The sequence below is a fragment of the Gopherus evgoodei genome, chromosome 2 (genome assembly GCF_007399415.2).
Source record: "Gopherus evgoodei ecotype Sinaloan lineage chromosome 2, rGopEvg1_v1.p, whole genome shotgun sequence".
Lineage (NCBI taxonomy): Eukaryota > Metazoa > Chordata > Testudines > Testudinidae > Gopherus > Gopherus evgoodei.
In genome coordinates, this window is record NC_044323.1 from 85,166,229 (window position 1) to 85,180,999 (window position 14,771).

The window sequence follows — 14,771 nt, forward strand, 5'->3', positions numbered from 1 at the left end:
TTCCCCATGGTTTTTCTGTAGAGCCCTGGCACAGTTATCCATCATGAATTTGTAACAGCATGTATCATTTGGGTTTTTCACTGTTATCACTATTCTAAGGTTGGATTTAACTTTATGCATTTTTTTAAATTCTCCCAGTGAGGGTTGCAGAAATCTGGAACATTTGAATCTTTCCTGGTGTGATCAGATTACGAAGGATGGTATTGAAGCACTGGTGAAAGGGTGCAGTGGACTAAAAGCACTATTTCTTAGAGGTTGCACACAGGTACATAACTGCTTGGGTGTGAAGATAATCCTTTAGGAGTACAATTTATATTTTGGTATTTTGAAAACCTCCTTGACTTTAGATGATGATGTTTTTGTTACAGAGTCTTTTTATTTTTTAACACTATAAAGTCCGTACATTTGTAGCGTTCCTTGCTCATTTATTTTTTATTCATTAATACAGTTGGAAGATGAAGCACTGAAACACATTCAAAATCACTGTCATGAACTTGTAATCCTGAACTTGCAGTCATGCACAGTATGTATTTTAAACTTTGAAAGAGTACATTCTACTTTTATAGCACTTTTTATCTAAGGGTCTCAAAGCATTTTTCAGACATTGATGAATTCAAGTGTTATGCTTTTGAATAGTTGGGACAGCACATTTCTACAAGTCACAGAATATTTCAGTCACGGTGTTGATAAAATAGCTGAGTGGAACATAGCCTGTGCTGCCTGGAGGCCATAAACCCACTGAATATTTCCACTGCTGAATGCAGATTTGGAACCTTTGGCTTTCCATTATTTTTATTTGTAGATAGCTTTAGCTTTTAACTAGTAACTGGAATCAGTCAACTACCATGAACTGTATACAATCAAAATAACCACGCAGTCTTACTGATGTCATTTTAACCCTGTTCTCCCAGGCCCCAAGCCCCAAAGTCTGTCATCTGTGGTCTATTTTTAATTGTAAGTTCTTTGGGCAGAGACCATGTCTATGAGGTGCTAAGCACATTCTTGTGTGCTGGATATTTAAAAAAAAAAAAATTTCTAGTAACATTACATCTACTTGATCAGGGGTCTCAAACACGTGGCCTGCAACTCCTCACGGACCCCCCGCTCTCCCCAAGTGTTTACCTAGAGCGGCTCTGGCCCGGCGCACACTGGGGGCAGGGCAGGCTCCTTTTTTTTGGCTACTAAAAGTAATGTTTGTGGTAGTGGTTAGTCTCAGAAATAAGGTCATATTAACATATCTAGATAATTGGCTCATTAAGGTAATAAACACAGTCATCTCAAAAGGCAGCAGAAATCACTGTTTTCATCACATGGGAATGACAATCCAAAGAGGAATGAGCTTGTATTAACACAAGGATAATTTATTTGGGAGACGTTAAGTTACCAAAGTAGGAAAAACACTTTTCAGAAAGGAAGATCCAGAAGAACTGACACAATTCATCTTTCTAAATATTATAATCCTACATTGTGTCCTAGAAGACTATTCATATCATGTGTGCAACTAGTATTGAGGAGCTGTTTGTTTTCAGTTATGCCTGTTTCAGAAAATAACCATGCAAGTTCAACACCAGGCATATCAGAACATAAGTTAGTTCTCTCTATCAGAGTGGCTAAACCAGAACACTATAATGAAAGATTAATTCAAAGGACAGGGAAATGAGATGCCTGGGTTCTTTTACTGGGTCTGCTGCAGGCTTCCTGGGTAATTTGGGGCAAATCTCTGTATTTCAACATACTTTCTGTAAAACAGGGATAAGAAATAGTTGATGACTTGTAATTCTGTTTCTTTGAAGATAGCATACAATAGGATTCCCACTCTTGGGTTTTGCATCCCCAGTTCAAGACAGGTGGTAATTGCTCTTAGTTTTTGGCAGTGTGTGGCATTGGGCATGAACCCCTCCCTCATCTTTCATTCTAACTGCTTGTGCCTAAACTCCTTCTGGACATTTCTTAGTTAATCCCTAAATTTGTGGGAAGGAAAAGCTCCCCTAAAAATACAAACTGCATGTGATTGTAAATTAAAATATTTACCACATGAAAACCATGCCAAAGATGGGAGAAAACCCAGCTTCACACTGCATTAGAACAGAATCTCAAATCTACAAAAAGATGTGGGTGAGCAGGAATCCGATGTGGTGGTTGTGTCAAAGAAGCAGAGTTATTACCTGGTGTGTAATTTCCTGCTGACATTTTGTGGATGAAAATAGACAACTTATCATGGTTGCACACTGTTGATCTGATGTCATGCTGCATGGCTCTATTTTTATTCCTAGACAAATTACTTGATAGGATAAACTTCAACCTTTTTTATTTGTTGCAGCAAATTTCAGATGAAGGCATTGTAAAAATTTGTAGAGGATGCCACAAACTTCAGTCACTGTGTGTTTCTGGTTGTAGCAACCTTACAGATGCTTCTCTCACAGCACTTGGTCTAAACTGTCCGAGATTGAAGTGAGTATGTCACAATTTTTATATTCATCATTGGCCTGATCCTGGGAGATTAAGTTTCTCCTATGAAATTCTAAGCACCTTCAACTTCCATTGATTTCCATTGGAGTTAAGGGTATTCAGCATCAGGGCAAAAACCCAACCCCTGCATATCATGTGAAAAGAGGAAAAAGAATTTGTCACAGTTACTAACTGACTCTGTATTACTTCATAGATTCATACAAAGGATCCTCAGCTGCTGTAAGTTGTCATATAACAATTTCCACGAGCTGAGGATCTGTCCAATATATACTACATTTTATGGTTCGGTATCTTCTTCTTTTGCTTTACAAATAGTACTGTAAATCATACCTGAAATACTTAACTAGCACTACACGTAGGTGACATTTTAGGTGTGTTTTTCCATTAGTATGCTATGCTGCCCAACATTGTTAGACTTAAATGCACAATGGTCTAAATTATCTACACCAATTGGGCACAGCTGAGGTTGGGTGGCTCAAAATGAAGTTAGTTGCAGGTCCCTGATCCTCTGTCTTGTTCTTTCCCGGCATGGATGTACTTAGAACAGCCTTTAGGTTCAGTATGCCAGCCAAGAATAGCTACAGTACAGTAGCACTTTGGCTACATCTCTCCCGCCTTCAGATTGTAATGCCCTTATGCTGAGGGTTGCAGTGGGAATGGCATAGGTGTTGGCTGTGCCTGCTCTAAAGCTAGCTGGTGACTCTCCCACAATGGGGCAATGCTCAGCTATAGAGATGTTTTTGCTTTTGGCCCCGTTACACAACCGGAGCAGCACAGAGGTCTGGAACAAGGAAAAGAATCTGGTTAAATATATCTGAATTTATCTTCAGAATGTTATTACTATAAATAAATTATCTGCCAATTCAGAAATAATATAAATTTGTTGTTAACTTTTTATATTATACTGGTATTAGCTGCACCGTGCCCGCTATATGAACCAAAATAATTTAATTTAACTCTTAATACTAAGGAAACTTTCTCTAAAGGGTAAGTATTCACTATAGTTTCCCTTCCTTGGGTTACTTTACTTAAAGTGATACATGGTATCGAAAATGATTTCAAGCCACAAACCTCTGTGTGTACGTTAAATGCTGTAATTATAGGCAATTCCTACACAGATTTTATTTCACCCACCACTGAAATGCAGCCATGTCAGGAGTGAAATATAGCTATTTGACAATATATGGTAACACTGCATAGTTAATCTTCATTTCTCAATATTTTGAAGAATCTATTTAATGCAGAAATGCATATCTGCCTCCACCCTAGTCATGAAGAAGATTTCTATTATGGGGCAAGTGTAATTAAAAGTGTAAGACATTTTCCTTTTAAGGATGATTTTTTTAATACAAAAATATTAAGCTTCTTAAGATTAAATTAAAACATAAATTATGACAGAAACAGATTCAATAGTTCTTAGGGAGACTGACCAATTAAACTTTAATTATGGACAGTTAAGGAAATATATATATCAGTAAACTTTGTATCAAAAAAAATTCTGACAAACTATATTTGGATACCAGTGTTATATGTAATTACCAAACACATTCTGCCATGTTCATTTTTAACCTGATTGATAGGGGAAAAAAGAGCTTTTGTTTAATTTAGAAAGACTCTCTTCAAGTCAATGTCTGTATCTGATCCAAATCTGGCTGCTTATGCAAATAGCTATGAGTGCTTATGCATGCTCTTGCTTCAGTCACAAGAGTCTTTTTTCAAACTGATTTGTCACACTCCTTAGAAGGCTAAACCCCTTGTCACTAGTTAGGACAAATCTGAGTCTTTCTCTCTAACTGATGTCAGAAAAATGTAGTACTTTGAAATCATTCCTGGCTCACTTTCTAAGGCAAAGAGAGAGTCCTAAAATACCTATCAGTCTCACACTCCTCCTTTCAAGTGAAAGACAGCTCTCATGAAAAATCTCTCAAGAAAAATGTAAGGAAGCACCTAACGCGGGGCACCAGAAAATGTTCTGCTAGCTAAGCAAGCCTGATTTACTAATCTATAGCTTGCTCGTCTCCCTCAGTGCCACCAGGGGACAGGCTTCAGCCATTTCTCATATAGTAACAAGATATCACCAAGGAAAATGAATCTGACAAAATGATCCCCATAGATCCGTCTGTCATCCAAAGTAAGGGTAATGCAAATTGCCATAGACTGAGCTTCAAGACCATGTACTGAAATATACTGTATTAAAAATTTCAGTCAACGGAAGATGCAACTCCCGACTTCTTTGTACCTCCTAAATAACACATCTTTTGAAGAACTAGAAAACCTGCAAAAACCTTCTAACTCCTTTCCCAAAATTGGATCAGCTGATTTACTCACTGGCCATTTTAGGAGAAAGCCTTATAAGAATATTTGCTATCCAGGGATCAATCTTACAACTACACAAGCTTTCTGTAGAATTACCGTTACAAGAAGTACAATAGTGATTAAACTCAGATCATGACTGTCAGTGCCTTGCCTCTTCTTCACACACTTATCACCTATTTCTCTCTATCCTTTAGGAAAGAGTGAGGAATCCAATGAATAAAAAAGGTGCTTTGGCAATGCATGCACTCTCTCTTGAGGAGAAAGGGAAGGAAACGGTTCAAGTATTGCCAACTCTGCAATACTAGTAGAAAATATCCTGTGTACTTAATAGAGTAAAATCAACATTCAATGATCTACTATACTTCAGCTGAAAAGGGGGGAATAGACTGTTTCCTGTTCAACTGCATATGACAATGGCAGGTGTAGCCATATAGTGCTCTCTCTTACAAATAGACCTTTCATTAACAGTTGTTAACCACCTATGATGAGCTGCTCAAGATCACAGAACATGGGCTTAACAAGCGTATAAAGAGTTGCTCATGGATGTTCAGTATAGCCCTATTGAGAGAAGATGGTTCCTGTATTACAGAGAGTATTTACTCAGTGACCCTACACTGGGTAGACTTGGGAAGATGAGATTTTGAGGCATTTCAGAGTAGTACATTATGGTCAGCACTTTGAAACGCATGACTTCTTAAACCTTACCTGTGTAAGGATTGTTTAGAATGATCTGAGTCAAGAACTATATTAATCATAAATGCCTTCTAACACACAAGTGACGATAGGGAGCCTTCAGTCATAGCTCTACTCTTACAAGGCAGTCATGGCTGCTCCCTATGCAGTGCTATTAGACAAGGTGTCATGGATGAATTAAAATTTCATCTATAATATCTCTTTCCAAGTTAAGTTACACCTCTTTCCTCCCTCTGGTTTATCTTACATAGCTTGGAATCTCTCACTGTGTCTGTCTGTCCTGGTTTTTCTTCTTCGGTTTCCTTAGCAGAGATACCTCCCTTTACCTCTCTAGTCTCCAAAGAGTATGACTATTCTGAGAATGCTTACCTTGGAAGAAAGAGAAAATTATTTAACTGTAATTGTAGTTTCCTAAAAACAGTGTGCTCAGATCTTTACCAAGAGTGCACCATAACTCAGATCCCCTGTCTGTGTCAGGAGTCGGCAACCTTTGAGAAGTGGTGTACCAAGTCTTCAGTAATTTAAGGTTTCGCATGCCAAAATAAATTTTACAATTACAGGGACCCCCGACAGAACTCCAGACTGGCAGTGGGCTGAGCTGGGCCAGCGGCTGAGACTGTGGCTGGCAGGGACCAGCGGATGGAACCCCGAACCGGCAGCGGGCTGAGCAGCACAGTGTGCTGCCGGTCTGGGGTTCCATCTACCACCCACGCTGCCGGTCTGGGGTTCCAGCTGCTGGCCCAGCTCAGGCGCTGTGGGCCGGGGTTCTGTCCATCCAGGCCGGAAGCAGGATGAGCGAGGCCGGCAGCCGGGACCCCAGACTGGCAGCGCAGGGGATTCCATCTGCTGGCCCCTGCCAGCCGGGTTTCTTTCTGCTGGCCCTGCTCAGCCCGCTGCCAGTGCGGGGTTCTGTCCATCCAGGCTGGCAGCGAGCTGAACAGGACCAAGACCCCGGCTGGCAAGGGGCTGGCAGCCCGCCGCCAGTCTGGGGTTCTGTCTGCCGGCTCCTGGCAGCCAGGATCCCGGCCCTGTTCAGCCTGCTGCCAGCCCGGCAGTGGGCTGAGTGGGGCCAGTGGCTGGAGCCCCGGCTGGCAAGGGGCCAACGACAGGAACCCTAGACCGGCGGCGGGCTGAGCGGCTCAGCCAGCTGACAGTCTAGAGTTCCAGATGCTGGCTCCTGGCTGCCGGCCCCACTCAGCCTGCTGCCGGCTTGGGTTTCCATTCACCCAGGCCGGCAGCAGGATGAGCGGGGCCGGCAGCCTGAACCCCAGACTAGTAGCGCACTGAGCTGCTCAGCTCACTGCCTGTCTGGGGTTCCATCCACTGGACCCTGCTCAGCCCGCTGCCAGCCCAGGGTTCCCTCCATTCAGGCCAGCAGCGGGCTGAGTGGGGCTGGCGACCAGAACCCTACGCTGGCAGCTGGCTGAGCAGGGCTGGTGGATGGAACCCCAGACTGGTGGCGGACTGAGTGGCTCAGCCAGCTGACAGTCTGGAGTTCTGGCCGCCGGCTCCTGCCAGCCGGGGTCCCAGCCATCGGCTCTGCTCAGCCTGCTGCCGACCTAGGATTCCATTCACCCAGGCAGGCAGGGGCTGAGCGGGGCCAGTGGCTGGGACCCCAGCTGACAGCAGCGTGCCAGTAAAAATTGCCTCATGTGGTATAGGTTGCTGAACCCTGATCTATGTATCTGTCACACACCAAAGCCAGTTAAGATGGCCACTCACCTACATCCCCCTCCAAAACTAGTTACAGTGTAAAGAAATAAACAGAGAAAATGCCAGCCAGTGCCTGGAAAGAATTTCTCTAGACAACCACATCAGATCTGGTGCAATCATCAAAACAGACCAACACCAGAACCTTACTCACCCTCATGCTTATCAGTGCAATATCTGTGATCAGTATGCCCCAATATTAAGGCCCAATCTAATCTGCATCATGGCTCCCTAGCTGAATGACACAGTAGGGCAGCTGTTAGCTCGCCTCTCCACACCCCGTCACTAGATCGAGGGACAGCTAATCTGAAGGTGGAATTGCCATTCTTTTCCTTTCTCCCCCACTGCTGCCTGTGCACCAGTGTTCAGTGCTTTTCAATCAGATGTGTAGCAAGTAAGTTGCATGATTGCTCTTTCTTTTTAAAGCATATCCCATCACTATGCATGTTTTTATGTTATGGAGCATTAGACAAAAGGTTTGCAGGATTGATGAGCGGTCACACACACAATTAGAATTGAAAAAAGGTTAGTGGTATGCAAACAAGGAAAGGGATAACACATGGATGGTTCTAAAACATGTTTTCCCTTATGCTTGACATTCTAAATAATTTTTGCACCAGTTATGTGATTGCTCTATCCAGGTTTTCATTAAGGGTTGCTAACCACCTCTGATGAGCTACTCAGAACTACAGAAGAGGAGGTTATTTACTGTAACTGGAGCGTTCTTTGAGATGTGTGGACCCTACTTTGATTCCAAACGTGGGTGTGCATGTGTGCCCTGTGCTGGAGCTGGCACAGTTTTTTGTAGTGGTATTCACTGAACCCAAACACATTATCTACAAGCTTGCCACCCGAGGCAGTAAGAGGTCATGTGGGTCGCTGCTGCTCCAATATCCCTCTAATCGGTAAGAAAAGTAGTCCATAGCAGAGGCGATGGAGGGTGGGTATTGGAAGGCAAATAGGCCTGACATCTCACATTGGAGAAGGTAGTCCAGGAGGATAGGAATGGAGATGGAGTCTAGTGGGTGATGATGTCAGCGTGCCCAGGCGGTGAAACACTTCCATTTCGCCAGATAGCAGGCCCTGGTGGGCGGCCTCCTGCTGTGCTTGAGGATGTCATGCACTGGGGTGGAGCATGCTCTGCTTGCTTGCCAGCTCCATCCAAATACCAGGCCGTGGGATGGAGTGGGCTCAGGTTGGAATGTCAGAGTTGGCTCTGTGCCTGTGTGAGGATATCTGGGTGGGGGCAGAGGTGGATCCAGGGATGAGCAGAGAGGTGGAGGAGGTCCATGAACCAATATTCTTGAGGACAGAATGAACGTCGCTCGATCCCATCGAATCTTGCACAGGAGGAGAATGGGCAGAAAGACATAGTGGACTTTGTTGGTCCAGGGCAGGAGAAAGCCATAGCCCTGTGAGTCCATCCCAAGTGATACTCTGGAACAAAAGAGGGGGAGTTTTTGCTTCTTGTTGGTTGTGAACAGGTCCCGACGCCAGACAGCAGTATAATTCTGAGCGTAGTGTGGGATCATGTAGTTCCCACTTGTGGTTAGCATAGAAGGACCTGCTGAGCATGTACGTGAGCGAGTTGCTGGCATCTGAAAGGTACATGGCCTGAATTGTGACATCGTATCTGATACATCAGTTCCAGAGTTGGATGGCCTCCACACACAGAGGGGACAACCTGCACTGCCTTGCTTGTTAATATATAACATTGCCACCATGTTGTTGGATAGCAGTCGAATGTGACGTGATCGTATGAAGGGAAGGCCCTGGGCCATGTGAGCATCCAGGTGGGCGCCCCAACCCGTATCAGGAGGTGTCCATAGTTAGAGTGGTGCAGGAGGCAGGAGGTGTAACAGGGTGCCTATCAGTACCGTGGACAGGTCTACCAGGTGAGGGAGGCCAGGACGTAACGGGAGAGGGACAGATTTGCAAGCGGTCTGTCTGCGGTTTGTAGGTTGATTTGATCTATAGTTGAAGGCAGCGCATATACAGGTGGGCAAGGGGCATTAAAGAGGTGCAGGCTGCCATGTGGCCGAGGAAGGAAAGGCATGCACAGATGCAGGTGTGTGGTTTGTGGTGTAAAGTGATGAGAGAAGTAAAGATTATAAACCGATCTGGCAGGAGGAAAGCCTGACCCAGGAGAGTGTCCAGGCATGCTCCAATAAATGTGATCCATTGGGTAGGAACAAGGATGGACTTCTCCTCATTGACACAAATGCCCAGATTGGTGAGGATATCATAAAGAGTCTGGATTGCTCAGAGGAGGTGGTTACGAGAAGTTGCCAGTAGGAGCCAGTCACCTGGGTAGGGAAACACGGAATGGCAGAGGCATAGCATGTGGGCTGCAACAATGGTGAAGACTTTTGTGAATACGTGTGGATTGGGGACGATACCAAAGGGGAGGACATGGAACTGATAGTGGGGGTGACCAACTGTAAAGCAGAGAAACTTCCAATGAGCCAAGTGAATATCAATGTGGAAATATGCTTCTTTCACATTGAGAGCCATGAACCAGGCTCTGTGAAAGACACAAAGGATAATGAGGGGAAGCATGACCATCTGGAACTTGAATTTTCATACAAACCTGTTGAGCATGGGGCAGCAGCTGCCTCCATTCTTCAGAATAAGGAAATATGGGGAGTAAAAGCTGCAGCCCTGATAATGGAGAGGGACACACACTATGGTGCCTTTCTGGAGAAGGGCATCTACTTTCTCTTGGAGAAGATCTCCACAGCCAGTGTGGGGCAGGCAATGGGGGGAGGGGTAATGTGAGGAATTCTGTAGAGTACCCCTGGTGAATGATGTCCAGTACCCAGTGGTCTGTGATGATCTTGCTCCAATTTTGGGCAAAGAGGGCAAGATGGGGGGTAGGGAGACATTTACAAGTCTTGGTGACAGTGTCAGAATTGTTGCTTAGACTGACATCCCAGGAGGGTTGAGGGAGCGGAGGTTGTAGTAGCAGAGTATTGCCACTCTGCCGCCTAGGAGTAGGGTGTATGCCAGACCAACTGTGCTGGTTGCAGCATGGCCGCATGGATGTGGAGGGCAGTGCAAGAGGGTTCCTGGTTTCATTTGTCCTGGTCTTCCTCCACTGGGAGGCCAAGAGCTGCTGCTGAAGCAGGTTGTGGTATTGTTTATAGTCATCCAGCAGGAAGAAGGAAGGCAGAATTAGTGCCTTGTCCAGTGACAATGAGGCTACAGTGGGGACTGGCAGTACTGATTGTACTGGCTGTACCGTAGCATCATCTGGTTCATTGTCAACCGAGAAAGGCCTGGTGTGTGGCCGGGTTGGTAAGAGGCTACCAGTGTTAGTCCATAGTCCTGGTAGCGGTCCCAAGAAGGCCAGCAAGGCCAAGTGTACAGGTTGCCAGGCATCGATGGACACCAGGGATAGTGGAATCCTGGGTCGGAAGTAAGGTCATACACCAGTAGATAGGATGGTGGGCGCCTGGGATACGGGCTGTGAGATTGGCCAGGTGAGAATGAGGGAATCCAGCTCTGAAAAGTCTTCTGAGTTGGAGGACAGGTCTAATGGGGGCGGAGCAAGATGAGTGGAAGATATGCATCATGCCAGGAAAAGAAGGAAGGGTTCATCCACCAGAGAAGGGAGCTCTGTGGTGGCTGGGGGACCGGACACTAGTGAGGAACCTGGGAATGTATGGGAGCAACAGCTCCACAGTAGGCATCAGTGGTTCCGGGTGTGCAGGGAACCATGCGTGGTGGCCTGGAGAGGCCCGGCATCATCAATGGTGCCAGAAGTGATAAGGGTGCCGGACCAGTGACTGGAGCCGGAGTGACATCAGCGGATCACATTGATACTTCAGCTTATGCTTCGTCTGGGGTTTCTTGGGAGCTGGAGCAGTCGGGTTGATGCATGACTTCTCACCGACTTAGCATAGCTCAGGAAGGCAACACTGTGTTTAGGGGCAGTCCCTGTTGGGGAGCCAACCTTATGCTCATATCTGTGTTTCTTATGCTCACAGTGGGCTTCTGCGACTGCGGCGGTACCCCTGGGTTTGGCGCCTTGGAGGAAGATGGAGGGGCATTCACTGGTGGTGATGGGAGGCATTCCAGCACATCTGCTGGTCTGGATCTGACTGCACATGTGGGCGCATAGGTTCCCCCCATTAGAAGCCTATGGAGGCGAAGTTCTCTCACTTCTCTCATTCTGAGCAGGAATGAGCGGCAGATGGAGCAGCAGGTGACGATGTGAGCTTTGCTGAGGCAGTAGAGGCACCGTTGGTGCTTGTCACTCACAGAGAAGGAATGCAGGCATGAAGCACAGTTTTTGAAGCCGGCTTGCCGGGGCATAATCTCCAGAGCGGGGGATCTCCCTGGTGGGGGAAGGGTCCAGTGAGGATCAACTAGGAATCTACACTATAAATATCTGTATACAACTATATATACTGGAAAAACAGATAAGCAGCTCTTTTAGCAAGGCTAGGAACACTGAGGAACAGGGATTCTGACTGGCCGTGCAGTGATAAGAGAGAACTGGAGCGGTGTCAACCCTCACGGCCTCCGAGCATACGGATGACCCACGTTGATGTGCAGGTCAACGCAAACTACTAAAAAAACTGCGCATCCGTGTTTTGGAATCCATATAGGGACAATCACTTGAAGAAGAATGGGGGCCCGAGAAACCTATGAAGGGCATATGGATGTTCAGTATAGCCCTATTGGCAGAAAAGAGAATACTTACTCAGTGACCCTGCTGGGAGGGAGATGAAATTTGGAGGCATTTCTGAATAGTGATTTATGGTTAGTACTTTGAAAACTAATACTAGATGTGTAATGCATTATGGTAGAAACGGCAAATTTTGATAGCCTACCCCTAAGCTTTGATACCTATGCTAGTTTCTCGTGAGCATGTTGCTAGACTAGTCCAACCAAGCCCTCTGCACAATCTCAGGACTCAGAGAAGGTATGAATCCTGTGAGATCACATTTATCCAATGGATATGGGATGATATCCCTTTCTTCTTTGTCCACAAAGAGAGACACTCGAGTTCTAGCTACGTCTTAAACGCTATCTGTGGCTACATTTAAACAGAGAAATCTAATCAGCAGTCTCGTAGTCTATTTCCCTTATCTCTCCTTTATGAATTTGTCTGTCAAAACATAAAGGAAGTGGCTGTTGTGTTCAGTGGGGGACTTCATGCTCGTGGTTACTCTGTGACACTCTCGTTAGTCTCACTGCTCACTACCATCTGCTTAGTTAAACTTGAACAAGGAAAGAGCAGAAGTACTACAATGAAAACCATACATACTGGTATTGTTTGTCATAGTTTCCTTTTTTCTCTTCTCTTACTTCACTCACACCTCTCCTAAGGGACTGCTTCTCGGGTGATGAGTTTTTTCCTAATGTATTTCTATATTTGTTTCTGGAAGATTGAATCAGGTAGGTTTGGCTTTACGTTCTGGCTTTGACAGCTATTTGTCTCCTTGCTTTCTGACACCTGAAGCCAAAATACTTAATGTAAGAACCTGACAATAAATAGAACATTGGAGGCACATTGTGATGGCTTGACCTACACTTTCCTAAATTCCTCTCTGTATACTCTTTCTGTACTCTTCCCCAACATAGAAACTCCACTTCTGTCTAATGTATTTATTTCTTTGTGTATTAGGAATAAGATATGCAGTGAAAATGGTATTTTTCAAAATACAGTTTTGAGTATTACAATAAGTATATGCATAGCCTTAGAAGTACAAGAATTCACTGTACATTTTTTTTCTTTACAAATGTCCATAGGTATAATTCTTAATTGTACATAATTTAATTCTGCTATGTAGCCTGAACATTCTTCTGATTAGCTGAAACAAAAATCAGTCCTGCCTTTTTTAAAATTGCAAAATGGACTTATGAGTTTGGTTCAAATCAGTTTTGTTACAACATATTGGTAATAGATTTAAATAAAAAGAAGTAATTATTTTTCATTACTGTATCAGTAATATTGTTATGTTGAAAACAATTATTTTTTTAGGATTTTGGAAGCTGCAAGATGTTCCCACCTGACAGATGGAGGTTTTACACTTTTAGCACGGGTAAGGATTATTTTTAAAATGTACAGTTTACTTAATTGTCACTGCTACTGTACATATCTGAATTTATCCAGTCATGCGGGGGATGATGAGAAGAAAGTAGTGTAGAAGAGAGGCCCCTTAGAGGAGATGGCCAGGAAAGAAACAAAATAATTGATTTTATTTCTGGAATCTATTTACAAATAACTGGAGCTTGGAATATTTTTTACAGTGGCTTTCTCCCTTCCCCACCCCTGCTCTTTTTATTTTTTTCTAAAAATGTATTTAAATTTAATCACATGTATTTTTCATATATAGAACAATAATTTTAAAGCCTATAACTATAATGCAGGCAGGCTTCCTAAGTACAGAAAGTCTCCTTATAGCAGATTGTTCTGTGTATCAATTATTGCTGCAAAATATATCTAGATAATATTTTCAGTTAAGCCTTAACTCATGCCTATTGATTTCAATGAGACTTCTGTAGCGTTGTAAAGTTAGAAGCAGACTTACTGTGTTGATTAAGGGACTGGCTAGAAGTGAATATTTAAAGGAAAAAGGTTTCTGTTTTAATGGCTCTAATTTTTGTTTCATTCTTTTATAAAATTGTGTAAGGTTTATTTTAAATAAAATGAAGCACAAAAATGTTTTTATTTAAATAGGAGTTGTGTAACAAACATTTGATGTGTACAAGAGCTATTTTAGTTCCATGGGTATAGGGGGCAGTTGGCAGGGTATTCTCTAGACCTTTGGAACATGCTTCCTTATCAGGGCTGTAACATCCCAAATTTGTTAGCATCTGCAGCAAGATGCACCTTTTTCCCTGGCTTGTGAGATGAGGGTTTGGTAGGGCTGGATAATAATGCTGTGTGAACTATATGGGGAGGTCAGTTAGTTCTTCTTGTATTTATATTGTCTCTGGGTTATTTGATTGTATTGCAGTAATTTTGGGGCCTAAGTATTTCTTTCCCACATTGTGGCTTGTTCCATACTCAGACAACACTGCTGCGATGTTCTGCCTTAACAGGCATGGAAGCACCAGGTCAGACCTCTTTTGCCAAGAAACAATGAGCCTCTGGTCTTTTTGCATCAAGAACAAAATTATGCTCAAAGTATTTCACCTTCCTGGGTGTCAGAACTGTCTAGTGTACCATTTCAGGGGATTGTTCAGAAGAGATTACGAATGGTCCCCTCAGACCTGACATAGCAAAGTCCATTTTTCAGATGCGGGGAATGCCAGAAATGGATGTAGTTATTACCTGACAGCACAGGAAATGTCACCAGTTCAGTTTCAGGATGAGTGTCGGTTCAGGGTCCATATCAGATGCCTTTCTACTATCCTGAAAGGGGAAACTTTTTAACGCTTCCCTCCCACCACCCCCAAGTCCCTGTGGTGCTGAGAGTGGTAGGAAAATTCAGGCAAGATCATGCTGTTTAATTTTGATAGCAACAGCCTGGCCTTGACAGCATTGGTTTTCAGACCTGTTGAACCTTTCAATTTGAGATCCAGGGATGGCCAACCTGAGCCTGAGAAGGAGCCAGTTTTTACCAATG

The 14,771-nt window shown here is 44.0% G+C and overlaps 1 protein-coding gene across 6 annotated transcripts in view; it reads left to right on the top strand.

Annotated features, from left to right (window-relative positions):
- FBXL2 (F-box and leucine rich repeat protein 2) overlaps positions 1–14,771 on the top strand; it is a 148,345-nt gene that overhangs the window by 92,373 nt on the left and 41,201 nt on the right. For all 6 annotated transcript variants that reach the window (XR_003998871.1, XR_003998873.1, XR_003998872.1 and 3 more), the window contains 4 exons: positions 139–265; positions 449–523; positions 2,321–2,451; positions 13,181–13,241. Coding sequence is in view for 3 of the 6 variants with exons in the window: in XM_030551227.1 (XP_030407087.1) it covers positions 139–265; positions 449–523; positions 2,321–2,451; positions 13,181–13,241 (394 nt within the window). In the remaining 3 variants the exon portion in view is untranslated. The remainder of the gene's footprint in view (positions 1–138; positions 266–448; positions 524–2,320; positions 2,452–13,180; positions 13,242–14,771) is intronic.